At 29.3% G+C, this 27,728-nt stretch overlaps 2 protein-coding genes across 2 annotated transcripts in view; both read left to right on the forward strand.

Annotated features, from left to right (window-relative positions):
* Window positions 1-27,728, forward strand: part of LOC135962060 (uncharacterized) — a 586,654-nt gene that overhangs the window by 80,512 nt on the left and 478,414 nt on the right. The gene's annotated exons all lie outside the window — the stretch shown is intronic.
* The window catches only part of LOC135962247 (box A-binding factor), a 125,878-nt gene that overhangs the window by 58,484 nt on the left and 39,666 nt on the right, over window positions 1-27,728 (forward strand). Inside the window, exon 3 of the mRNA XM_065514070.1 lies at window positions 1,853-3,962. Within this exon, the coding sequence (XP_065370142.1) occupies window positions 1,853-3,962 (2,110 nt within the window). The remainder of the gene's footprint in view (window positions 1-1,852; window positions 3,963-27,728) is intronic.

The following is a 27,728-nucleotide window of genomic DNA, read 5'->3' on the forward strand; positions in this document are numbered from 1 at the left end:
CAAGTTTCTTTGCAAAATCGTGTTTCAAGATCTCTCATCTTCAATTCGTATGGTAAACAATTTCCCAGCTTTTGGATGAATCCTGCTGATTTTGCAAGCTATAGTTGAGTTTGATAACAATCTTCATAGAGTAATGCCTCCAATTCTGGGGCTTCAAACTTTTTTGACCGCACAAACCATCTCTCACACGTTGAAACCGATGGAACACATTCTCCATAAGCTTTGTTGAGCATTCGGTGTGCATCAGCAGTACTTTTTATACCCTACACCACCATAGTGGGAATGTTTGTAACGCCCAAAAATATTAATCTAACACCCACCTTAAATATACCGATCGACTTATAATCACTTTCTGAGTCGATTAAACGATGTCCATCCGTCCGTCTGGCTGGCTGGTTGTCTGTCCATGTAAACCTTGTGCGCAAAGTGCAGTTCGCAATTTTGAATATATTTCGATAAAATTTTGTACATATTATTTTTTCGGCCCAAGGACCAAGCCTATTGAAACTGGCTGAAATCGGTCCATTATTTCACCTAACCCCCATACAAATGTCCTTCCGAAATTGGACTTTATCGGTCATACATGTTTAATTTAAATATCTATCTCCAAAAATTCCGCTCCAAATAAGTTTTATATACACAAAATTCATGTCACCAAATTTTGTTACGATCGGTCCATAATTAGTCGTAGCTCCCATATAGACACGCTTCCGAAAATCACTTTAACGTGCATAAATCGCTTAAAAATTTTGGTATACACTCGAAATTCAACATAAATAACTTTCATATATACATAAATCACACGACCTAATTTCATGGTGATCGGTCCATAACTGATCATAGCTCCCATATAAGGCCCACTTCCGAAAATAAGCCACGAATATAAATTATTTATATTTTTAAAGAAAAATATTCTCTCATTTACTTGGTGTAGGGTATTATATGGTCGGACTTGACCGACCATACTTTCTTACTTGTTTTTAAATTAAGGAAGTAAAGCAAAACTTCTCGCGTATGACGTTTTGTTGGTACAAAATTCGACAAAAAACTTTGTTGTTTATACAATAATGTAAAATAACTAAATTTTGCCCTAATTGGGGTTTGAACTGGCGACCTCACGGCTAAATTTAAATTTGACTTGGCTACAAAATAATGCATTCAGGAAGTAGTTCAACTGTAGTTACATTTAAAATTGTAAGTGAAGTTTTTGCTGGGTTTTAGGTTTGTGAGTTAAAATGGGTCTTCCAAATGCTGATTTAAACCAACAGCTAGACTCTATGTTTAGGTTTGCATAAAATGGTTGTGGAAAAAAAACACTGAAATGACATAATTCTAAACATACAAGCACCCTTGGTACCACTATGATGGTACTTATATGGAAGGTATGAAAAAGCATGTCCCCTTTAATTTCACACATGAAGAAACACTGTCTTCTCAGGCCTGTCATTTCATCAGACTCCTCTCAACACTTTTCCACTCAACTATTTTCAACGCAATGCGAAAATAACAAATTGCAGTAACAACAATAACAATAACAACATAAACAAACACAAATACAAATACACAATACCCAATTGGCCAATTTCCTCTAGCCAAATACTGGTTTCAAATCTAACCTACATTTTGTGGTCTGGTTTAGATGTTGTTATTGTTGTTGTTGGTGCTGGAATTGTCAATAGCAATAATAATGTTGATGTGGAAACCACTTAAAAACCACTTTCGTTTTAAATAAAATAAATATAACCAAACAAACGAAAGAAAACTCTTTGGCAGACACAAACTAATTTTACTTTTTAAATATAAACATACAAGAAAAGTATTTAATTTTTGTGTAATTTTTTACTCTTTGAAGCTCAACGTTAGCAACACAAACAGGAGCTACGGGCACAACAGCAGCCAACACAAATTCAATGCCATTGGCAACGAATACCAGCAACTGTAGCAGCCCCCAAAATAGCAGCAAGTTACAACAGCAACAGCAGCAGCAAATAAACTTACAACCAGCCAGAGATGCTCATAAATTGGATGGCATTAACAACACCACCACCCCCTCTACTATGATGCCAATGAATGGCAGTAATGCTGCTTTAAGATTAAAGAAAACTTCTACCAGCTCTTCGGCCATAACCTCTTTGGCTTCTGAGGACATTGAGGAGGACCGGGAGACGGAAGAAAATGGCCAGCTGAAAAAGGAAGATAAAATAGTTTTACCCAAGACTATTAATCCCAAAAACTCGGCCAGAGCCTCATCACATCAGTCACACTATTCCACAGACAAAAGTGCCTCTTCGGGCTATTACAGCTCAAATGTATGCTCCACCTACTCCATGGAAGAGCATATTTACAGTGAGCCCACCATAGATTTAAAGAAGCTAAGAAACCATGCAAAAGAAAGTCAAACTCCATTGCCATTATCATCAACAACAACAACAACAGCAGCTGCAGCTGCAACATCTACACCATCCTCGGCCACCACACTTCAAACCAACAGCAAGTTGCAACAACACCAGCACACTCTGGCCAGTGAGACGAACAGTGTCATGCGTTCGCTGGACTTTAACACACGCTATCGTTACGCGGAAAAGGATTTAAGCGACTCACAAACACTGCCCTCGCAGAGAAACTCCCAAGAATTTAACGATAGTCTTAAGATCCTTGAATCGAGCATAGAAAACCTGGATCGCCATTTAAAATCATTTCCGGCTGGCAGCTCCCAAGAGGCTTTAGTTAGCTACAGCCAAAATCCCTACAATGCATATGCCTCAGTGAATCATAATGATAAATTACGCTCCTCCTCCTCCTACCATCAGCTGCCCACCATACAAGAGTCCTTGGATGCGGTTAAAAAGCCAGGCTGGCCTGAGGACCGCAGTGATGACTCCTTGATGGATATAGATTTGGATTCCTTTCTCTTGGACAAAGACAAGAAATTGGGCCAACCCGCCAAAGGAGCTTTAGCTAACAAGGGCCTGGATAATCCCACTTTCCTAACGGAGGAACAGGAAGAGAATCATTATAAATGTGCCAAATATATTAACTCCTGTCCCGAGGATGCGTATCGTGTGGAAAGTGATATACTGGCGCCGGCGCGCAGCTCCATATCGGGCCAATCGGTGGCGGTATCGGTGGATTCATATCCCAAGCGCTATGAGGAACAATTGCACTTTCAAAATACCCGCGAACTATTAGAGGATGTGAGAGACAAAATACGTCTGCTAACGCAAACTCAAGAGGCTGAAAAACAGCAGCAGCAGCAGTTAGTAGCTAACCATGTTGAGGATAAGGAAGAGCATATACCCAAAGAATTGCACAGCATGATTAATACGCTAAAGCAAGAGCTGGAATTGTATCTGGAGCGCATGAATCAGCACAGTGAACTGGAGATACGCCAGCTGTGCACCGGGCTGGTAAAGAACCAGCACATAGTCAAAATGAAAAATGCCTTCGAGAGAAGGCGTTCCCTAACCGAGACACCCGATATCTACTCCACCTATGAGGCTATACAAGACGGCATAGTAGTGAATGCCCAGGGAGTGCCCATCAGCATACGGCAACAAATCACCTCGATAAGATGCTCTAGTGATCCGAATTTTAAAATGAAACGCAAATCCATAACCGAAGTCTTTCCCATGGCCGAGTGTTATGTGGAGACGGTGCCCAGCTCTTCCACCACCACCCAAATGCTAAGAAACCTATCCTATCACAAACCCGTGCTGGAGCAATTGCATCCCCAAAATACCAATAGCAGTCTTAAGGGGAACACCAGCAGTGGCAGCGGCAGTGGTGGCGACAGCTCGGAGCCCAACGATAAAGAATCCATATTGGATTGGCATCGCAAGAAGCCCAGCATTTGGGAAATGTATTACGGCACCAATCGCATACAACAGTCGCTGTTGGGTGGCAAAAAGAATGGCATGATGGTTACAACGGCCACTGCCAGTTCACCCTCCACCATGTGCTATGTAAGTAATTTTGATTTTTTTCCAATAATTTAATTACATTTTGGAGTTTTTGTTAATCATGTTTGAAAACATGTTCTTGTTCTGGTTGCTGTTGCGCAAATTTGTGCAATAGTTTCTGCAACTCATGGCCACTTTGTTTTTTTTTGCTTAAAATTAATATTGATTCTTTTAACTTTAACTTGTTTAAGTGTTTAATTTTTTCTATCTTATAACTTATTATTGGATATTTAAGTAGTATTTATTTGCAGTTGCCGAGTGTTTGGCTGTTAAGCAAATGTGGTGATTGTGTTTAGTTTAGATTTGGCTACTTTAAGTTGTTAGAGTAGCAGTTGGATTTATTTGCTATGGACCTTGCAAAATAAGGTAATTTCCTATTAGCCTAAATGACCAAAATGTTGTATGTGTGAGTGTGTTCGATTTTCATACATTTAGAAATACATTGAGTCAAAATAGTAAACATTTTAATTAAAATAGCAAAACGTAATTCTTGATGAAGAGGTGTGCTACAGAAATCAAAGCAATCTCTAGGCAGAAATTACAATTCTTGCAATGCTGCATCAACAAAATAAAAAGTCTGCAAAGAAGTACAATAGTGTAGCAACAAAAATTACGATTTCTTATAAATCTGGCTGAATTTCGTTGATGCGGCTTTGACTTTGCTGCTTTAATAGTTCAAATTATCCCATAAAAATAATTCCAATGGCGTTAAATCACATTATGTAGGGGACTAAAGCCCAAATGGGTTTCGACTAAGTGCTAAGTGAAGATTTAGTTGTCGTAAGCACGAGTTTTTGTTACTATCGGACTTATGTTTTATGTTATATGTGTGTGTAAATCACTCTCACCTCAAAAATACAAAACCGAAATTAAAGTTATTCATCTAGAATATTTAGTAATGTCCTAAGCAAACTGGTATTGAAAATCAGCAAAATCGCTGCAGTAGAAAAAAAGTTATGAGTCGAAATGTAAGACTATCTCAAACTGAAATTTTTATTTTTAAAGAAAACTTTGTTTATATTGCTACGGTTGCTTGGTTTGTTGTTGGAATGTGTATTGGAGTTGTTGTTGTAATTCTCACAAAGTTTAAGAAAATGCAACAATCACATACGTATGTGTAAAGGGCATCAATGTAGAGACGATCATATTTAAGAATTTAGCTAATTAATGAATTCTTGCGATTGCATTCAATTCTTAAATATGTTCCTCTCTACATTGATACCCTACACAAACACACTCCACACCCACGTATGTTATTGTTGCCTGGGAAATACAACAACAACTCAAACTTATATTACAACAACAAACCAATCAACCGTAACAATTTAGAAAATAGTTTTCGTTTAAAACATAAATTTCAGTTTGAGGTAGTCTTACATTTTGGTTCATAACTTTTTTTCTATTGAAGCGATTTTGCTGATTTTCAATACCAGCTTGCTTAGGAAAATGCTAAATATCCTAGAAGAATAACTTTAATCTTGGTTGTGTATTTTTAAGGTGAGAGTGATTTACACACACATATAAAAATATGAGAATTATGAGAATTACAAACACAAACTCGTGCTAAAGGCAATTGAATCTTCTGTTAAAAATGAGTCGAATCCCATTTTGGGGGGTGGTCTTACTTTTTGGTTCATAACTTTTATTCTACAGAAGGGGATTTTATGAAAAACGCAAAATATTTGTTTTTTAGGAAAAAATTTATAACTTTTACTAAGTTTTATTACAGAAGTTTAGATTTATCAAGCAACTTTATTCTGATTACTATAGAGGACACAGCTTATATACTTCAACATTTTGATTTCTTTATGAAATTGTTGGATGTATAACAGGATTTTTTTTAAATGTTTAACTTTTATTTTGAAACATTTGTTCCATATAAATTTATTCAAAGATTGGCTATGACGTTTTCCCATCTTTCTGGCAACATATGGATTACGAGTCAAAAGAACTGCTCATCTTTTGAGGCCAAGAACGAATCATGCCAATATCGGATAGTCTGTTTTGAAGTGAAGCGTATTCCAGAGACATAGTGCTGAATCGATCGAAAGAAATAGTAGTCGGACGGGGCAAGGTCTGGACTATTAAGCGCATGAGACAAAACTTCCTAATCATTTCATTCTAACCCCCATTAACACGAAGCTGTCAGTTTAACAAAAAGTTAATTCATAACCAGACATCGAGTTACTGGGGGTAAATAGTTTTTAACAGGTATTGTTATATGTGGCGGAGCATTGTCATGATGGAATATTACGGTGTCATGTCTGGCCGCATATTCAGGGCATTTGTGGGCAATGCTCGCTTCAAATGAATCAGAATCATCGGTTTCAACGTGCAATTTTAAAGAACACGGTACACAATAAAGCCTGTTTTTAACATGCACATTTAGGTACTAAAAAGTACTTTATTGAGCCAAAAAAAAAGGTACTTTACTTTCTACTGAAACATTTGTACATAAATTCTCTTCAAAAAAAATTAGTCTTTCCAGAGGTGCCAATTTGAAATATATGTAACTTATTTTTAAAAAAAAGTACCAAAATTTTAGGTACATTTTAAAAACTACTTTCTTTTAATATGTACCAAAAAAGCACCAATGAGTTGCTCTTAAATAAAAACTTGCCATAGAACTACATTTGTTTAATATTAATTTTTAAAAAGTACTTTTATTAAAGCTCCAATGGTACTACATTTGTATATAAATTCTTTTTAAAAAGTAATAAAACATTATATGTCGCTTTTAAATTTGTATTTCCAATGGTTGTACATTTAAGTATGAATTTCTTCAAAAAGTACGAAGATTTAAGTACATTTTAAAAAGTACTTTTTTAAGTAACAGTGAGTTGATTTATAGAATTTCTAATTAAAACAATTAAGAAAGTATGGTCGGTCAAGCCCGACCATATAATACCCTACACTAAGTAAAAGAGTAAAAACATTTTTCTTTTAAAATTTCAATAATTTATATTTTTGAGTGATTTTCGGAAGTGGGCATTATATGGGGGCTATGACCAATTATGGACCGATCACCATGAAATTAGGTCGTGTGATTTATGTCTATATGAAAGTTTACTATGTTAAATTTTGTGAGTATACCAAAATTTATGCACGTTAAAGTGATTTTCGGAAGCGGGTCTATATGGGAGCTATGACTAATTATGGACCGATCGTAACAAAATTTGGTGACATGAATTTTGTATATATAATACTTATTAAGAGCGCAATTTGTGGAGATACATTTATAAATTAAACATTTAAGACCGATAAAGTCCAATTTCGGAAGGACATTTGTATGGGGGCTACTTGAAATATTGGACCGGTTTCAGCCAGTTTCAATAGGCTTGGTCCTTGGGCCGAAAAAATAATATGTACCAAATTTGATCGAAATATCTTCAAAATTGCGACCTGTGCTCTGCGCACAAGGTTTACATGGACAGCCAGCCAGGCAGCCAACCAGACGGACGGACATCGTTTAATCGACTCAGCAAGTGATTCTATACTTTAAGGTGGGTGTTAGACGCATAATACCCTCCCCACTATGGTGGTGTAGGGTATAAAAATATGGAGATTATAGGTTTTTTTTTTAAGTACCAGTGCCTTTATTCCCATACCAGTTATTTTTAATGAATACGACAATTTTTATAGATTTCATTTGTATTCCTTTACGAATCTTATAACATTTTCTGGGAGGCCCATAAAAAAATACAAAGCAGAGTAATCTTATTAAAACAATATTGTGTGTGTAGTTTTTCTAGGTTTTTATATTTTATTTATTTTAATTATTTTACAACATTTCTTTTCGATAGTCAAATATATAATGATTAATTTCTCAAAATTCAATATACTACAAATAATATCACTTAAGTTAACGGTAAAGACAGGTTTTAGAAAATGTAACAAATAACGATAATAAAACTAGGAACTAAGATAATAATAAAAATAGTAAAAGAAAATATTTGATAATTATTAAATAAAGATAAAGGTAAATAAAATATGTTAAATAGAAAACTAATAATAAAGCAATATATAAAAAGGTAATAAAATAAGGGTATTCACGTACATATATTTATATGTAACTCCCCCACCGTTTGATCACACATTACTCCTGGAATGTGAGCATTTTATTTGGATAAATAATACATCTATTTACAATTATTTACTTATTCAAAATACAAATTTAATACGTTCTTATTTACTAACATTTATATAAAAGAAAAATATATCTAATTTATTGTGATTTTTTTTATTTTTATGATAGGTTTATATTTGATATAAATTATATTACATATTTTATAATTATGTCTTTTTTTTAGTATAATCTCTACCAGTGACCTTTCTTTCAAACTTTATATTTGGCAATTCATTTTGATATTTAAAAATTCTTTTTACTATTTGTCTATCACGTTTGCAACCTTTTTCATCTATAAAGTTAGTATTATTCTTTTCCTTTACTTCTTTTAAAATATATTTAGGTTTTTGTTTAAGATTTTGAAATCCTAGGTTCTTCACCAATTCCCTATCTTTATAATCATGACATTCTTCTCTATTCTGGTTAATTTTATTAATTCTTTCAATCTTTTTATTGTGAACGCTATCATGTAATGTTTGCCATATATTTTTATCTACCTTATTATGGAGCAGATCATTTGGTTTGTACCCTGTGGTACTATGTATTGTATCATTGTAAATTTGTACAGACTTATATACCAACGTTCTATCACTAATATCCTTATTTTCCTTTTCTATCTTAAAAAGTCGTACGTCAACGTCAGATGAAAACGCTCTATATCTGAATTTCCTGTATGGTAAAATGAAAATCTATATTCTCTGTATTCAAAAAATTTCTTATGTATGCAGTGTTAAACTCATTATCAGCTATTATCTTACATGGTTTACCTAAAATAGCAAATCGTTCCCTTAACATTTCTGCGATAGTTAGTGAATTTTTGTCATTTAAATAATGAATTGATACATGTTTAGTAAGCTTATCAATGCATGTTAAAAACGTAGTACTTTTGTCTAAAAACCAAATGTCAATATGAAGTATTTCGTTTGATGTTATTGGGGTTTCTGTTACACATAATTTAGCCCTGATAGGCTGCCTGTCATATTTACACATATTACATAAAACGCAATTATTTATAAATTTATGAATTTCCATTTTTAAATTTGGGAAATAAATTATATTTTTTAATTCCAAATATGTTTCCTCAATTCCTCTATGGTTTTTATCAGTATGATATTTGTCTATTATTTCTAAAAGTTTTTCACTATTAAAAATATCCTTAATAAATTTTGTACATCCTACAAATTTCATTTCTGGGGCATTTGAAAAATAGTGTACTAAAGTCTCTTGTAAATTCTTAAATATGTCAAAACTATCGCAAAAAATTGCTACGGTTCCTTTTATAGGAAAAATTGGCCTCAAAAATTCGATTATCTTTTCCTCAAAATATTCTTTTATAGTAATAATATGTCTTGTTTTCTTTCCGTATAAAATTTGTTTCTCATATTTATAATTATTTCCTAAACTCATTATAATTTGGTTTCTATATATATTGACTGGAGATTCTGAAATATAAATATGGTCGTTTAAATTTTCTTGTCCACTATGAATTGTGGCTAAGTCGGATTGTATATTTTGTTCTTCCTCTGTTAATGTATTTACATCCAGACGACTAAGATAATCAGCTACTTTATTTGTTTTACCCTTAATATATTCTACCTCAAAATCATATTCATTCAGCTGTATCTTCCATCTCTGTAATTTTACATTTGGTTCCTTTAACGAATTTAGCCATACAAGTGGTCTATGATCTGTCTGAATTTTGAATTTTCTCCCATATAAATAGGGTCTGAAATATTTTACTGCCCATACAATTGCCAATAATTCCTTCTCAATGGCGCCATAATTCTTCTCATGGTTATTTAAGGTACGTGATGAAAATGCAATTGGATGACCATTTTGGGACAATACAGCACCTAATGCTTCGTTACTGGCATCGGTAGTCAAAACAAATAATTTGTCAAATAATGGATATGCCAAGACTGGTGTATTACATAAAATTGTCTTTAATTTATTAAAGGAATCAATGTATCTTTGATCATTAATATTAATCACTGAACCTTTCTTAAGATTCGAAATCATAGGCAAGGCTATCTGGCTATAGTCTTTTATGAATTTTCTATAAAATCCAGTTAAGCCTAAAAATGATCTGATTTGCTTTATAGTTTTAGGTATTGAAATTTTTCCAATAATATTAATCTTGTCAGGGTTTGGTTCTATTCCATTAGGGGTTATTATGTGACCTAAATATTCCGATTCATGTCTAAAAAAATTGCACTTATCAACTTGGACTTTAAGATTATATTCCGATAATCTCTTAAAGATTTTTCTTAATGCTAAAATATGTTCCGCGAGGGATGTGGAAAATACCAAAATATCATCAAGATAAACAACGCATATATTATTTATATAGTCTTGGAGCACTTCGTTCATCATACGTTGAAACGAAGCAGGGGCATTTTTTAACCCAAATGGCATTCTCGTAAATTCATAATGTCCTCTTGACGTTGAAAAAGCAGTCTTATGTCTATCTTCTACTAAAATCTCAATTTGGTGAAACCCTTTTGCTAAATCTATTGTGCTAAAATATTGTGAATTTCCTAATTTTGAAAATAGATCCTCCATATTGGGTATAGGAAATTTATCCTCAATCGTAACTCATTGTTTATGTGTGCCGACCACTGATCTAAACACATATTTCGCTGGCTTAACATGCAAAAGCTCTAAGTCCACTTTTTTTAGAAATTGAGATTTTAATGCAGTAATGTACAATAAGTAAAAATACATTGATTACAAAGAAAAAATTGCAGTTATCTCGTTTTTTGTCGTTGTTTTGTAATGATGAGCAAAAGCGCTTAGTCCAATTTATCACAAGAATAAACTGTAAGACCTTATAAAAAGTACAGTTTCTTTGATCTCTTTACGCACATATATCTTTTACGCGCATAGAAAACAAATATGAAACTTAGAGCCTTTGCATGAAATTTGTTTCCATACATTTCACTTTCAATGTAAGACTTGTTCAAAATAAACATTTTAATTTATTATTTTGTTTATTTAGTAATTAGAAATCAAATATTTGGTTTATTAAGTATTACTTATGATAATATGTCGGCAAAAATCAAATAACAAATTAAATTTAATATAAAAACCTATAAAACTGAGAGTCGGTCAAGGAAGGAAGTTTTATATAAACAAAAGATACTTTGATGTTTCCAGAAAAAAATTAATTATTATTAAACCTTACATTCTTGTTTAACAAATTTAAATGTTTTTTTGGTAATTGATTTAATTTTTTTGTGTTATATTTGTTTATTTATTGCCAATTATTTGCCTCTAGTTGTTTAATTAATAAATTGATTATTTAATATGTTTTGTGTAAAATACAAACAATTTTTATTAACCTTAATATTTTAATAATTTAATTATTATTAAATGTTTTTAATTTGATTATTTGTTGGTCGAAAATTGTGTGTGTGTTTATTTAATTTATTTCTGGCCACAACCAAAACATGTTAGATTTGTAGTGAGTGGTGCAACTGGTTCTAAAAAAAATTGCTATTGAACAGAATAATTGGTTTTTAATTCACAATAAATTTTGTTAAATGTGACAAATTTCCAAAAAGAGCAATAAAATAGTTGCTAAATGGCAAGCATGTATGTATAGAAAAAATGTTATAAACCAATATTTTTTGTACTTTTTTGAATTTGCTGATATCAAAGTGGTTAGAAGAATATGTTAGATATTCTGGAAGGAATTGTACTATGGATGAGAGTGCTTTGGAATTTAATAAGAATTCTTAGTGTTTTTTTTTTCATTTTAGAATTTAGTTCAATAAAAAAAATCACATACACTGTTTAAATACTTGATTTAAGTTTCTTGAAGGGGGAATTTTTAATTGAAATTCCCCCCCTAATTTGTTGTTGTTATGCAATCACTTTACATATATTATCATTGTTTTGAGCAGAACAGGTTTAATTTTTTGGGGGGGGGGTTGTGAAATTAATAAAATACTTAAAAAGGATTAAAGAAAAAAGGTAGTATTCCTTACAACACAGGTATATTGGCAAAATACGGCTTCTTCTCTCATTAAAAAAATATTTCAGTAGCTCTCCAACATTCTAATACTCCAGTTATTTATTCAATGAACCAAACATACCAGCATAATTTTTAGTTCATCTGCTTCTGCCTCTTCTTCTAAGTTTGAAGACCAAGAATTGGAAGCATTACTTCATCAAGATTTGTGAAACTCAACAGGAGAAGAGATGAATATTTCTATACTTTCAACTTATTAAAGGGTTGACTTCGAACATACAATGGGAAACACAAATTTAATAAAATATTGTTTTCAAAAGTTTAACTTGTTTTTACCCCAACTGTATGTCATAACTTCGTGTCATGTAAACAAAATTTACTGCATAGAGAAAGATTAACCAACAAAATCATCTTAAATAATTAATGTGTATCTTGGTTTTAAGCCAGAGACCGCAATTAACTCGTCCCAAAAAACAAGTGTTAGAATCGAACCACTTATTTTCAGTTAGAAACAAAAATAAATCACCATTTCTTATGAGTTCTTCAGTACACTCGAAGTACACGCTTGTACGCACACACAATTTTCTGAAAATAAGCGAATTCACTTAATTGCGAATAAATTCGAAAATAATCCATCGATTTTTATGATCGATATCTCATTTTGTTTCCATTACATGTGGCTTTGCGATAAAGTAATAGATCTAAACAATTTCTACCGGTTTCGATTTTTCATGATTTTTTTAAAACAAAAAAATTGGATATTTTTACATAAAAAATATATTTTTTGCTTTAATTTGTTATTATAACTCTGGAACTACTGAGCTGATTAAAACGCAATATATAACCGGATTAAAGGTTATTTAAATCTGAACTTTTTTAAGTTTACTTGAATAATATCGGACTAACCGTTTTTGAGTTATCATAAATTATGTAGAAAAACATTTAAAAAAATTCACAATTTTAGAAAAAAAAATTTAAAAAAAAATCTATCCATAGAATTTAAAAATTTTACCATTTTTGTACTACTGGAACCACAATACATCAAAATTGTGAAGTGGTTTGAAAAGCCTACAAAATTTTTTCGATTTTGTTGCCTTGTGTTATTAATCTATGCCTTAGTTTAAATCCCCAATTAACGCCCCTAAAACCACTTATTATCAGTTATAAAAAAAAATCCCTTGATTTTAAAAAGAGTTTTAAAATGTTTTATTTCGGATCGTTTTCTATATCCTTGGAGTAAGATTTACTACAAAAACGGAATTATATTGTAAATAATAACATTCTGAAAGTAAGTGGTCCCCTTATTTTTAAACACATACCCTGCCAGTTGCACTTAATATGGCTAAAAAGCTTAAAAACATACTCATCGTCAACATTTCCAGCAACATCTTTAGCATACAGCCTTGCTACGTCTTATGGCTTAGAAAATAAACACAAACAATTAAAGAAATAAACAAATTTGCAATCAACCTGCTAATTAAAAATGAAACTTGCAAACACAACTTGCAAGACTACAACATACAAAGCAAAATCAGGTAAAATCAGTTAAAATAATGACAGATGACTGCAGAAAAGCATCCTCATAATCATGGATATTATGAGCATTTAAAAGATGTGGTGCAACAGATAAGAAGGTGACCAGCACAATTAAGGGAAATTCAAAGCAAATACTTAGAAAACTTATAGAAAATCCTAAAACTGTTACAAAAAAATGTAAAGGTAATGACCTCCTATTACTAGGAAAGGCATAAAGTAATGTATTGATAAATGTGTTCGAAATTAAAGCGGCTTAAATAAGGTTTATATTACAGTTATAGGTTACAGTTTTAACTAGGGATTGAAACAAGTTTACAAAATTTAAACCCTAAAAGTATGCAAATGTTTTGAGAAATCGTTTTATATCAGTGGTCGCCAATCGTAGCGACAATACAGATTAAAAAAATTAAAATTCTATTAAATTCCAGCTTGTGCATCAAAAAATTTCGTTTTATTTAAAATTTCAATACCTTTTTTAATGTATAATTTTCTGTTAGAGCCGACCACTGCTTTAAATCTATCTATATTGGCAAATCTGGCCTCCTTTCCTACCTTTCTTACCTCATAAGCTTAACAAGACGGCAAACAACATTAATTTTCCAAAACTCACACAGCAACTAGCAATCGTCTTCTTACTGCCCCTAAGTATAAAGATCTTCGAAACTGAAGATGTTTAAAGAGTTATTGAATTCAAATTACATTGTCACGAACTTTAGGTAATTTTTTGTTTGTTTTCATATATCTTTTTTTTTAATGCAAAATAAGTACATATTGGTAAATTTTGTGTTAAAATCACACAACATAAAAAAGCCCTAAAACACAATTTTAAATCATAATTTTAAAGCGGTAAAATATATAATTTTTAACTAACACAAACGAAAGCAATGACAGATATAATAGCTTAAGAGGTCAAACAGAATTTAGACGGCCGCGTTGCGGTTTGTGCAATTTATAGCGATAAAAAAATATTAAATCAGAAATACGAGTGATCACAGGTCGAGCTCCTTTTCTCGATTTAAGGGTTATTTACAAAGTTATTAAGATTTTAGATTTTTGACTTTTTACATATGAAAAATCGATTTTTTATCCAAAATATAAGTGATCACAGATCGAGATCCCTTTCTCAATTAAACGCTTATTACAAAGTTATTAGGGATTTTAGTTATCTATTTTTAAATCTATTTTTTTTTATCCGAAATATCAGTTATCACAGATCAAAAATCGATTAAACGCTTATTTAAAAAATTATTAAGGATTTTAGATTTTTGAGTTTTTTCATATGAAAAATCGATTTTCGGTTAGAAAAATGAGTGATCACAGATCGATCTCCTTTTCTCGATTAAAGGCTTATTAACAAAGTTATTAGAGATTTTGGATTTTTGAGATTTTTCATATGAAAAATCGATTTTTGCTACGAAATATGAGTGATCGCAGATAGATATCATTTTCTCGATTAAACTCTTGTTTAAAAAGTTATTAAGAGTTTTAGATAAGAGTTTTTTCGTATTGAATTTTGGTCAGAAATATGAGTGATCACAAAACGATCTGCTTTTCTCGATTAAACGCTTAAAGATTTTTGAGTTTTTTTAATGAAAAATCGATTTTTGTTAAGAAATATGAGTGATCACAGATCAAACTCCTTTTCTCGATTAAACGCTTATTTACAAAGTTATTAGTGATTTTAGTTATTTGAGTTTTCATACGAAAAATCTATTTTTTTTTTTATCCGAAATATCAATGATCACAGATCAAAAATCGATTAAACGCTTATTTACAAAATTATTAAGGATTTTAGATTTTAGAGTTTTTTCATATGAAAAATCAATTTTTGGTCAGAAATATGAGTGATCACTGATCCAGCTCCTTTTCTCGATTAAACGCTTATTTACAAAGTTATTAAGGATTTTAGATTTTCATATAAAAAATCGATATTTATTCAGAATAAAAAAATTGTTATCCGAAATATAGTGATCACAGATCGCGATTTTAGATGTTAAAAGATTTTCATATCAAAAATCGATTTTTGGTCAGAAATATGAGTGATCACTGATCGAGTTCTTTTTCTTGACTAAACGATTATTTACAGAGTTACTAAGGATTATAGTTATTTCAGTTTTTATATGAAAAATCGATGAGTGATCACAGATCGAGCTCCTTTTCTCGATTAAATGCTTATTTACAAAATTATTAAGGATTTTAGATTTTCAATGTTTTTCATATGAATTTTTATCCAAAATATGAGTGATCATAGATCGATCTCCTTTTCTCGATTAAAGGCTTATTAACAAAGTAATTAGAGATTTTGGATTTTTGAGTTTTTTCATATGAAAAATTGATTTTTGCTACGAAATATGAGTGATCGCAGATCGATCTCCTTTTCTCGATTAAACTCTTGTTTAAAAAGTTATTAAGAGTTTTAGATAAGAATTTTTTCGTATTGAATTTTGGTCAGAAATATGAGTGATCACAAAACGATCTGCTTTTCTCGATTAAACGCTTAAAGATTTTTGAGTTTTTTTATATGAAAAATAGATTTTTGGGATTTTTGAGTTTTTTCATATCAAAAATCTATTTTTGGTCAAAAATATGAGTGATCACAGATCGACGTCCTTTTCTCGATTAAACGCTTATTTACCAAGTTATTAAGGATTTCAGATTTTTTAAGTTTTTAATATGAAAAATCAATTTTTGGACAGAAATATGATTGATCACAGATCGCGATCATTTTCTCGATTAAAGGCTTATTTACAAAGTTCGATAAATAGTCGATTTTTGGTCAGAAATATTAGTGATTACTGATCGAGCTCCTTTTTGCATACGAAAAATCGACCTCCCATACATAGAAGCAGGAAATTCAACAATACATAAACGAAATTCAACCACATTTTAGCAAAATGGTGAGGAAAATATAAGTTAAACAGGTTTTATTATTTCTTTATTTTTCCTCAACTTTAAACTAACTTTGTTAAGCAAAATTACCCAAAAAAACACAAAACAACCATCAAGAGTCATCAAAAAACTAAATGACATAAATCTTTAAAATTTAATTATCTTTAAACATCATTATCATTAACAATAAAAATACATAAGTTGGAGCAGCCAAGACTCACTACCTGTTTAGCCAGCTAAAAACTTCCGCCAACACCTTCTTCTTTATAATTTTTACTGTTTTTTTTTGGAATTTGAGCTGCTCCCTCATCATCATCATCATAGTCATCGTGAACAATACAATGCTGGCCAAATCAAATCAATTTTAATTATTAAAAATATTTTACCTGCAAAAACATGATAAATCATGATGATGATGATGTGGGTTAGTGAAAACAGTTCTCCTCCCTCTTTTACTAATCAAAAATAAAAAGGGGTTTAATTTTGAACAGTTGAAATCATTTTGTTAATTTAGTAAAACGCTAGAAAACTATAGAGTTAATGGGTCACTAGTTGTGTGTAGGTACTTGTTTATCTGTCTGTCTGCCTGTTTGAGTTTATCTAACTGCCACTTAATGACCCCCCTCCTGCACATTTGGATGTTTGTTGAGGGAGTGTTTTTAGCATTTACCACTGTTTATTGTGGGAGTTTGTTATTTTGTTTGTTTGATTTAAAAGAAACTTAGTTTACGCTTGAAATTGTAATTAAATACTTTTTTTATTTTCAATATTATCCTTGTTTTTAAAGAAATTAAAAACTTTTCAAAGTTGTTTGTTTTCCATACTTATAAGCTAATGAAATTAATGATTAAATGAACTAGTACTCATAACTTGTGCTCATAATACTTGAAACCTTTAAGTTTTGTTTTGCTTCGAAAATGTCGATTTTTGTACCAACAAAGCGTCATATGCGGGTAGTTTTGCTTTACTTCTTTAATTAGAACAAAAAGTGCCGCTGAAGCATACGGGTTGCTCACCAAAGTTTACGGTGAATGTCTTCCACTGGTTTCAAATGTGCGATAGATGGTTTGTTGGATCAGAAGTTCACACAGAAGACAAATATCGCCCAGGCCAGCCAAAAACGTTTGAAGATCAAGAATTTGAGCCATGAAGATTGTTGTCCCTGATATTGGCTTGATGCGTTCTTGGCTTCAAAGATGAGCTGTTCTTTTGGCTCGGAAACCATATGTTTCCAGAAAGACCTGGAATACGTTTCACATCAAAAATTAGTAACCAAAATTGGCTTGATTCGTTCTTGGCCTCAAAGGATGAGCTGTTATTTTGGCTCGGAATCCATAGCTAACAATGGCCAATACTTTGAATAATTTTATCCCTCATTTTTAAGTCATACACCCAATAGCAATCCTGAAACAAGATATTCTAGTTTTTTTATATCATTTAAATTGTTGTACATGATTTTCTCTAATATATTAAGACATTTCATCATTTCTAAGTTTTGGAAACAAGTGTTTCACTTGTTTCCATTTCGTTCCTTTTTATATATTATAAATAAATTCACTTGAAATGGGCCTTTTGCTAATAAAACTTTTAATAAACATAAGAACGTAGATGTACTTATCAAACAATTCCATTTCGTTCCAGTTTTATTAGGAACCATAACAATGTTGGCGTTTCAACAAATTCCATTTTGTTTCAGTTTTTTTTTTGAAACCATAAAACAAATTTATTTAGTTTTTACCTTGTTCTATGCAATTATAATCAAGTGTTTCACTTGTTTCCATTTCGTTCCTTAATGAATTGTTTAAATAAATTCACTTGAAATGCGGATCTGAATCTGAATGCTTCAATTCTAACCATATTTAGTAAGTGTTTCACTTGTTTCCATTTCGTTCCTTGAGGAATTTTGTTCAACAACTAACCTTAATTTAGATATTTTGAAACATATATTGCAATAAAACTGATCATGTTAATGTTTCACTAAATTCCATTATGTTCCAGTATTATTTTGTTTCCTTAAAACAAGTTTCCATAGTTTTTATTGAATTTAAATTGTTTTTCATGCTTTATCTCTAATTTAGTAAGTATTTTCTATCAGTTTCAGAGTTTCAATTTATTCCATTTAGTTCCTTGAAGCATTTTGTACCTCCATTAACTTTAATCTGTGTTTTTTTGAAACAAAAACTTTAATAAACCTAATAATAATAATGTTTCACCAAATTCCATTTCATTCCTGTATTATTTAGATTCCCAACAACAAGTTTTCATAGTTTTTATTTATTAAGACTTTTGATTGTATTCTAGCAATGTTTTTTAACTGTTTCACTTGATTCCATTTCGTTCCTTGAAGAATATTGGTAACAACAATTAACTTAAGTCTGTGTTTTTTGAACACAAATTATTATAAATATGATTATGTTAATGTTTCACTATATTCCATTTCATTTCTGTATTATTTAGATTCCTTACAACAAGTTTTTATTGAATTTAAATTGTTTCCTTAATTTTTGGTATGATTTAGTATGATTTTTGTTTAAGTTTCAGTGTTTCACTTGATTCCATTTCGTTCCTTGATAAATATTGGTACCACAATTAACTTTAGTCTGTGTTTTTGAAACACAAATTGTTTTAAATATGATTATGTTTAATGTTTCACTAAATTCCATTTCATTCCTGTATTATTTAGATTCCTTAAAACAGGTTTTCATAATTTGTATTGAATTTAAATTGTTTTCCATAATTTTTCGTAAGATTTAGTATGACTTTTGTTTAAGTTTCAGTGTTTCACTTTATTCCAGTTCGTTCCTTGATGAATATTGTTACCACAATTAACTTTAGTCTGTGTTTTTTGAACATAAAATTGTAATAAATAGTTGAATTTAATAAATTTTATTGAATTTAAATTGTTTTCCATGATTTCTGTCTAATTTAGTAAGATTTTTGTTTAAGTTTCAGTGTTTCACTTGATTCCATTTCGTTCCTTGATGAATATTGGTACCAAAAATTAACTTTAGTCTGTGTTTTTTGAACACAAAATTGTAATAAATAGTTGAATTTAATAAATTTTATTAAAATTTAAATTATTTTCCATGATTTTTCTATAATTTAGAAAGATTTTTGTTTAAGTTTCAGTATTTCACTTTATTCCATTTCGTTCCTTGATGAATTTTGGTGCCACATTTATGTTTAGTCTGTGTTTTTGGGACACAAATTGTTATAAATATGATTATGTTTAATGTTTCACTAATCTGTTCAAATAAAATCAACTGTTTCACTTGTTTCCATGTCGTTCCTTGAAATAATTTCACCTGAAATGCGGTTTTTGCTATTAAAACTTTAAGAAGAAGTTTATTATATTCAATTAGTGCCCCAGTTTGTTCCATCAATTCTGTGTTTCACTTGTTTCCATTGCATTCCTCTAGCTTAGATTCTCCCCTAAAATTTCTGATTTTTCTATTTTTATTACAATTTTTATGTTGAGTGTGACATTTTAAAAATCTCTCTTAATGTTGGATTTCAGTTAACCTTTAAAATTTGCTAATATTTATGTTTTATTTAATAAAATACAATTTTTAATGACTCGTTGGAAATAAAAAAAAAAAAAAACTATAAATAAACTTAATTAATAAATCATATTTAAACATTATGATTGAATCTACAATAAATTTAACACTTTAAACAGTAGTCAATAGTTAGTTACGTTTTATTTTTGCTAAATATTTTCAATAGACATTTCAATATGTTTAAATATTTGTAGAAGAATGTATGAAGACAGCAAATATTTATGCAAAAATTATATTTACATTGAGGTTTTTTTTTTGTTTTTTTTTTTGTTAAATAATAAACGACAATATTAAGGAGCTTCATTTTTAAAAAAAAAAAAAAGATGGCTGAGATTTTAATATCAACCACCAAAATAAGAGTAAAAGTTTTGAAATGAGTAAAGAGTGGGTACCAGTTTTATGCCAGTAATCTTGCTAGAAGTAAGTAGTTGTGTTTTGTTAATCTATTGCTGGGTTTTAAAATCTGTATTCATGGAACTACTGTTAGTATTTGTCTGCTACTACTACTTATTGAACCAGTATCTACTACTCGTTACTAGCAGTAGTAGTAGTAGTAGTAAAGTAGTACTAGTATGTTGTATTTAATACTAGTAGTAGTTTTTTGTTTTATTTTAATACATTTGTAAAACAATTTCGTTAATTTTATTTTATTTCATTTAAGTTTTTTTTAAAAAATTTTATCCTTGGCCGCATTATGACCGATTTTGGTAGCTCAAGCTCACACATATAAAATTCAACGAAAATAAAATTAAAAATAAACAAAATTAATAAAAAACGAATAAAAATAAAGCCAGTGGCACTGGAAAATCTACTTGAATAAATAAACACTAAAGTTTATAATAATAGGAACACTTTAATATCAACAGTTTACAGATAATAGTGAATTGAGACAATCAGTAGAAGGATTAAGCCTCCAGTTGTGGTTGCTAGAACCGAACAAATTCGATTGCCACAACAAATCTGTTTTCTCCATATCTGTATTACTAAAACCAGTTTTGATATTAACTTATTTAAAATTTGTTTCCTAACTTTCTTTAAAAAGTAGCAATATTTCGTAAACTCTACCTTTTGCTATTATCAAACATGTTTTATATTTTTAGTATTTTTAAATTTAACATTGTTTAACAATAGTTTAAACTATTCCATATGGTTTTTATTCAATAACAATTTTTTTTTTAAATTTTTTATGACCAAAATATTCCATACACTTTTTTTTAGAAAACTCCCCCACTTGAAAAAATGCATGATGATGTATTAAGCTGCCATATGCATAAATATGCATCTGCATATAAGTGCATATAAACTGTGTTACATGTGTTTATCATAATCACGATTTGTGGAAAAAATTGCCACAAAAAAAAAACAAAACTTTTTTTAAAAACTATGAAGTTTTCTATATGTGGTATTATAAAAACAACTAGCAACAACATTGTCGTCATGACAAATAAAACGATCATTGAACGGCTGCATCATCATCATCATCCTCATCATTATCAAACACATCTACTTGAATAGTTTTTTTTTTTATCAGTTTTTAAGTGATTCTATGATGAACATATGAATACAGGAATTTGAAATAGTTAAAACTTTAGTCTGAAATTAATAATAAATATTTTGTAGAACCTAAGACAAGTTTTTGGTGCTTTTATCGCTATCAAATTCTTTTCAATAATTTTCTTCAACTAATTAAGAAGTTTTTGTTAAGTGTTTCACTTAATTCCATTACGTTCCTTGATGAATTTTGTATCACTACTTAGTTCAATTTTGGATTTTTCAACAAAAATTGTTTATAAACCTGATAATATTAATGTTTCACTTAATTCCATTTCGTTCCTGTATTATTTTGTTTACTTAAAACAAATTTTCATAGTTTTTATTTAAGTTAAATAGTTTACTACAATTTATTAAAACTTTTAACTCAATTTCAACCAAGTTTATTAAGTGTTTCACTATATTCCATTTCGTTCCTTGATGCATTTTGTATAAAAATTATAATAAACATTATCTTGTTAATGTTTCACTTAATTCCATTTCGATGCCTTAGAACAAGTTATAATACTTTTCATTTTATTTCAATAATTTTTTATAATTAATAAGTCTTTTATTATAAATAAATTCTAACCATGTTTAGTAAGTGTTTCACTTGATTTCATTTGGTTCCTGCAAGAATTTTTGCGACAACTAACCTTAATTTAGATATTTTGAAACATATATTGCAATAAACCTTAACATGTTAATGTTTCACTAAATTCCATTATATTCCAGTATTATTTAGATTCCTTAAAATAAGTTTTCATAGTTTATATTGAATTTAAATTATTTTCCACGCTTTTTCTCTAATTTAGATAGATTTTTGTTTCAGTTTTAGTGTTTCAGTTTATTCCATTTAGTTCCTTGATGCATTTTGTACCACAATTAACTTTAATCTTATTTTTTTTAACACAAATTTTAATAAATATGATTATGTTAATGTTTTAATAAATTCGATTTCATTCCTGTATTTTTTTAGATTCCTTACAACAAGTTTCCATCATTTTTATTTAATTTAAATTGCTTTCAATTCTAACCATGTTTTGTAAGTGTTTCAATTGCTTCCATTTCGTTCCTTGATGACTATTGGTACCAACAATTAACTTCAGTCTGTGTTTTTTTAACACAAATTGTAATAAATATGATTATGTTAATGTTTCACTAAATTGCATTTCATTCCTGTATTTTTTAGATTCCTATCAACAAGTTTCCATCATTTTTATTTAATGTAAATTGTTTTCAACGATTTGCTATAATTTATTAAGACTTTTGCTTCAATTCTAACCATGTTTTGTAAGTGTTTCACTTGATTCCATTTCGTTCCTTGCTAAATTTTATATCAAAATTCTGTTTAATCTTGGTATTTATAAGTAAAAATTGTAATAAACATGATAATGTTAATGTTTCATTAAATTCCATTTCATTCCTTGATATATTTTGTACCACAAATAACTTTAATCATTGTTTTTTTTGAACATAAACTCTAATAAATCTGATAATAATAATGTTTCACTTAATTCCATTGCGTTCCTGTATTATCTTGATTTCTTAAACAAGTTTTCATTGTTTTTATTTAATTTAAATCAATTTCCATGATTTTCTATAAATTTTAATGAATTTTCATTTCGAATCAAGTTTGGTAAGTGTTTCACTCTATTCCATTTCGTTCCTTGCTAAATTTTATATCAAAATTCAGTTTAATATTGGTATTTATAAGTAAAAATTGTAATAAACATTATAATGTTAATGTTTTACTTGTTTCCATTTCGTTCCTTGATGAATTGTGTACCACAAATAACTTTATTCTGGGTTATAATAAACCAATTCGTTCCTGTATTATTTTGATTTCTTAAAACAAGTTTCACAGTTTTTATTTCATTTAAATTGTTTTTCATGATATTTTATTAAATTTATTAAGATTTTTGCTTCGTTTCGAACCAAATTTAGTAAGTGTTTGTTTGGCTTGACAAAACTTTAAGAAAATATGTAATTAAAGAAACAAATAAATTCAATTTTAAGACTTTTCAAAATAATGACTTTGCGTATGTTTCACTTTTTAATTTTTGAGGAAATTTGAAAAAAGTATTTTCAAAGTATTGGCTATCTTTCAATATTAATATTTTTAATTCTTTTTATACCCTTCACCTTCGTGAGAAGGATATATGTAAGTTTGTCATTCCGTTTCTAATTTCTACATTTTCCATTTCCGACCCTCTAAAGCAGATATATATATTCTGGATCCCTATAGATATCGGAATCGATTAAGCCATGTCCGTCCGTCTGTCTGTCTGTTGAAATCAATTTTCTGAAGACCCCAGATATCTTCGGAATCCTAATCTTCAATAATTCTGTCAGACATGCTTTCGAGAAGTTTGCTATTTCAAATCAGCAATATCGGTCCACAAATGGCTGAGATATGAGGAAAAAACCAGAACAACATCGATTGTTAACCTATTTTTGACCTATATCTGGATTAACCCGGCAATTCCCATACCCTCGCCAAAGGGAGAAACAATTTGTTTTTATTAAAAATAGTAAAAATACGTCTAGTTTACACTATAAATAAGTTTAAAATAAAAAAAAATATAGCTAGTTGCGATTTTATAGCGGGGGTCACCAATAGGTGACACTGGGCAGAGAAAAAATAATTTTCTAAAAATACTTGCTGATATTGTTAGCCTGAATATCTAGCAGTATTTATTAAAAAAAATTATTGTGATACTTAACCGTTTGGCATTTTTATAACAACTTATTTATCATTAAACTCACATCAGTATGTTAAAATCAAAAACACTGCTTAAAGATTTTTAAATATCCCCTAGTTAATAAAATTCTAGCGTTGCCAAAATAAAATCTGATATAAAACAGGATCTTGTCTGTATATAAATAATATCATTATTTATCAATGATATCTGTTTCCATGTTTAAAACTACCGTTAATCTTTGTCACCTGTAGGTGACACTGGGAATTGCCGGGTTAATATAGACAATATGGATATCTAATGATAGATAGGTCAAAATCGGGAAAATATTTTTTAACCCGATTTTTTTTCAAAAGTTTTTTTTTGCTAAATATTAAAAAAAAATTGAAAAAAACAAAAAAAAATTTTAAAATATAAAAAACAAAAAAAAAATTGTTTTCCAAAAAATAAAAAAACTGCAAAAAAAATAATTTTGTTTACCTAAAAAATATTTAAAATTTTTATTTTGAAGTACAATTTGGTGAAGGGTATATAGCTCTCTTACTTGTTAATATTACAAAACTTATTTGCAAAAAATCTAATTAGGTCTTTATGAAAAAAATTAAAATTTTGAAATTCAAACTTAAATTTCTTTTGATAGATAAGAATTATTTTAGTATTTTAGCTATACGTTTTATTTGTCACATTTTCTATTTAAAATAAAGTTAAAATTCTGCCTAATTAAATAGACATTTCTAAAATTTATGAGCTTTAAATGATTTTCCAATTATTTTCCACTTTGACAGCCTGCAAATAATTTTGTATTCCAACAGGGTGATTACAAACTTAATTATCTTATAGTCTAAGTTGTACTCTATAAATTTCCTGAACATTTTTTTTCTATCTGAACATTAATTTAGAAAATATAAACATATTTATTAACATGCCTTTTAAAAGTACGTTCACACTGTTGCTAAAGCTTTAAAAAATAATAAACCTAACCCTAAATTTTAACTGTTACAAATTTATTACAGAATTGTTTCTTAATTACTTAAATATTTAATTGAAACAATCAGAAATCTTTAAATTTTTAGGGGTCTTTCTAATTTTTATTAAATATTTAAGGGATGTGAATGTACTTTATAGATTTTATTCCTTTAAAGAAGTGTTTGCTTTTTTTGCAGTTAACTATGAATAACTCTCTACACGATGTTGCATTGATATATTGTATTATTACTGTTGTTGTTATTAATAATATTTGTTGTAAAGTGTTTTGTTTACATAAATTGTTGGCGGTTGCAAACACCACAAAAAAAATTCACAAAAAAAAATTATGATTCTATTGATTTTTAATGATTTTTTTTTCATTATTTTTGTTGTTGCTGCTGTTTGTTGCTCGTATTAGCTGTCAAAATTGTGGCATTTATATTGCTGCCACATAAAATGATTTATTATTAACATTTTTTTTTGTTTTGCATTTATTGTTTTTATATTCTTTTTATGCAAACACTTATACAACTAACAACCACTTGTTTATTTGTTAAACATATTTTTTATTTTTTTAAATAAATTTATTAATATCAAAAAATATTTTTATTTAAATATTTCTGTTAAGGCTTTTAATATCACTGAATTTTTATTTTTATTTCAATTTGCTTTGCGGCCATTGACTGGTTGTGATTTAAGCAGAGAAAAAAACTTTATTTTTTTTATTTATTTAAATAATAACAAACAATGTTCACACTTAATTCTCATTTATTATAGTTATTTGTTCATGGTTAATTAAATTGCCATCAAAATGTGTGTGTAATGATAATGATTTAAAATCAATTTATTAAAATATAAAGAAAATTTAAAGAGAAATTCAGCGGCTCTTTTTTTAATTAAAAAAGTAAAGCAAAACTTCCCGCACATGACGTTTTGTTGGCACAAAATTCGAAATTTTCGAATTATAGTGTTTACACTATAATGTTCAATGGCTAAGTTATTAAAAACAAAAACCGCGTTCTAAAGATAAACCTTTTTAAAATTTTGTAATAGAAGAAGATACATAAACATATTTAAATAGCCATTTCTTCTAGCCCATTTTGCAATGTTAAAAATTTTACTTTATAGATTTTATATATATGATTTCATAACCTTAAATATTCTTATCCAATTGTGATTTTATAATCGAAATTTAGAGTTTTATTTTGTGTCCACCAGCAAAAAAATTCAATTAATAAAAATGTCATAATTGCAAAATTAGAAACTAAATCAACGCCTTTCAAATGTCTTGTAAACAATAACAGTATTAAAAAAAAACAAACAAAAAAATGCCAAACCCAAATTTAAACAAACATTTGCAGCCAACCATTTGTAAACCATAAAATAAAGTTCATTTAGCAATTGGCCAAAAAGTGAACTGAAACCAAAAAAAAAAAAAACAAATCCCAAAAATTATCCAAAAAAATCCATTGAAATTTAAACAATGCCATTTATTAGGAGTTCAGGCATGAGAAACAAAAATTCGAATTAAAAATATGTAATTTTTATTATTTAATTGTACATTAGCACGATTGTTATTTCCAGGAATAAATCATTCATTACCAAGTAATGGCTTAAAATGCTAATATAATGATTTATCAATTTTTATATGCATTAGCAGTTTAACCTTAAAAATAGGGACGAAAGTCCTTCGATGTCATTGAAATATTTAGTCTAGAGCATTGGTAGGCAAAAAGAGGCATTTAATTTGTGTGCTCTTTTGGGTAAAAAATAAAATATCCACAACAACATCAAGAAACTGCATGAATTGTGTGTATTTTTACGCTCTTTTGTTCACATTCGGGTTGTTTGACGAAAATCATCGTAACCTGAACAATATGAACGCCTACCATGGGTCTAGAGTCTTCTGGAGTTCCTTACATTCAATGTTATTTTGGTTACTTTGTTACTTACTTGTAACTAGTTATTTTAGTGACATCAAAGTATTGAGTATTGAAAAATTAGTACCTAATTTATTGTGCGTAGAAGTAAATCGCTTTAGGTAAAAATATAAACTAAATACAGTTCTGAATGAAAGAGAGAAATATAAAATTAGCTTATATTCTGTCTTGTGACCCCTCTTTATATTTTGTGGTTTAAAATAAGGACTTAAAATGCCAAGTATTAGCAGCTAAGCAAGTAGTCAATGTATCCTTTATAGACTGTAATTGTCACCAATGTCTGATCACTTGTCTAACTCCAATTGATATATTTTGGGCCATTTGACCTGTGTGTGCTCTTTGTAGTGCAGTGAGAAGTTAATTGGTTACTTTATACATCCCAGGTAATCTAGCATGAAGATAATTGTCACTTTAGTGTCTCTATGTAACCTAGAGTGTAGTCACTTTAAACGTTTATTTTGTACTGCACTTTAAAATTCAGTTATCTATTGGAGAGTTGTCGGAGGAAGGTTTGTTTACAAGCAATCGATTATTGGAGATGTCTTTT

This window comes from Calliphora vicina, chromosome 5 (assembly GCF_958450345.1).
Source record: "Calliphora vicina chromosome 5, idCalVici1.1, whole genome shotgun sequence".
Lineage (NCBI taxonomy): Eukaryota > Metazoa > Arthropoda > Insecta > Diptera > Calliphoridae > Calliphora > Calliphora vicina.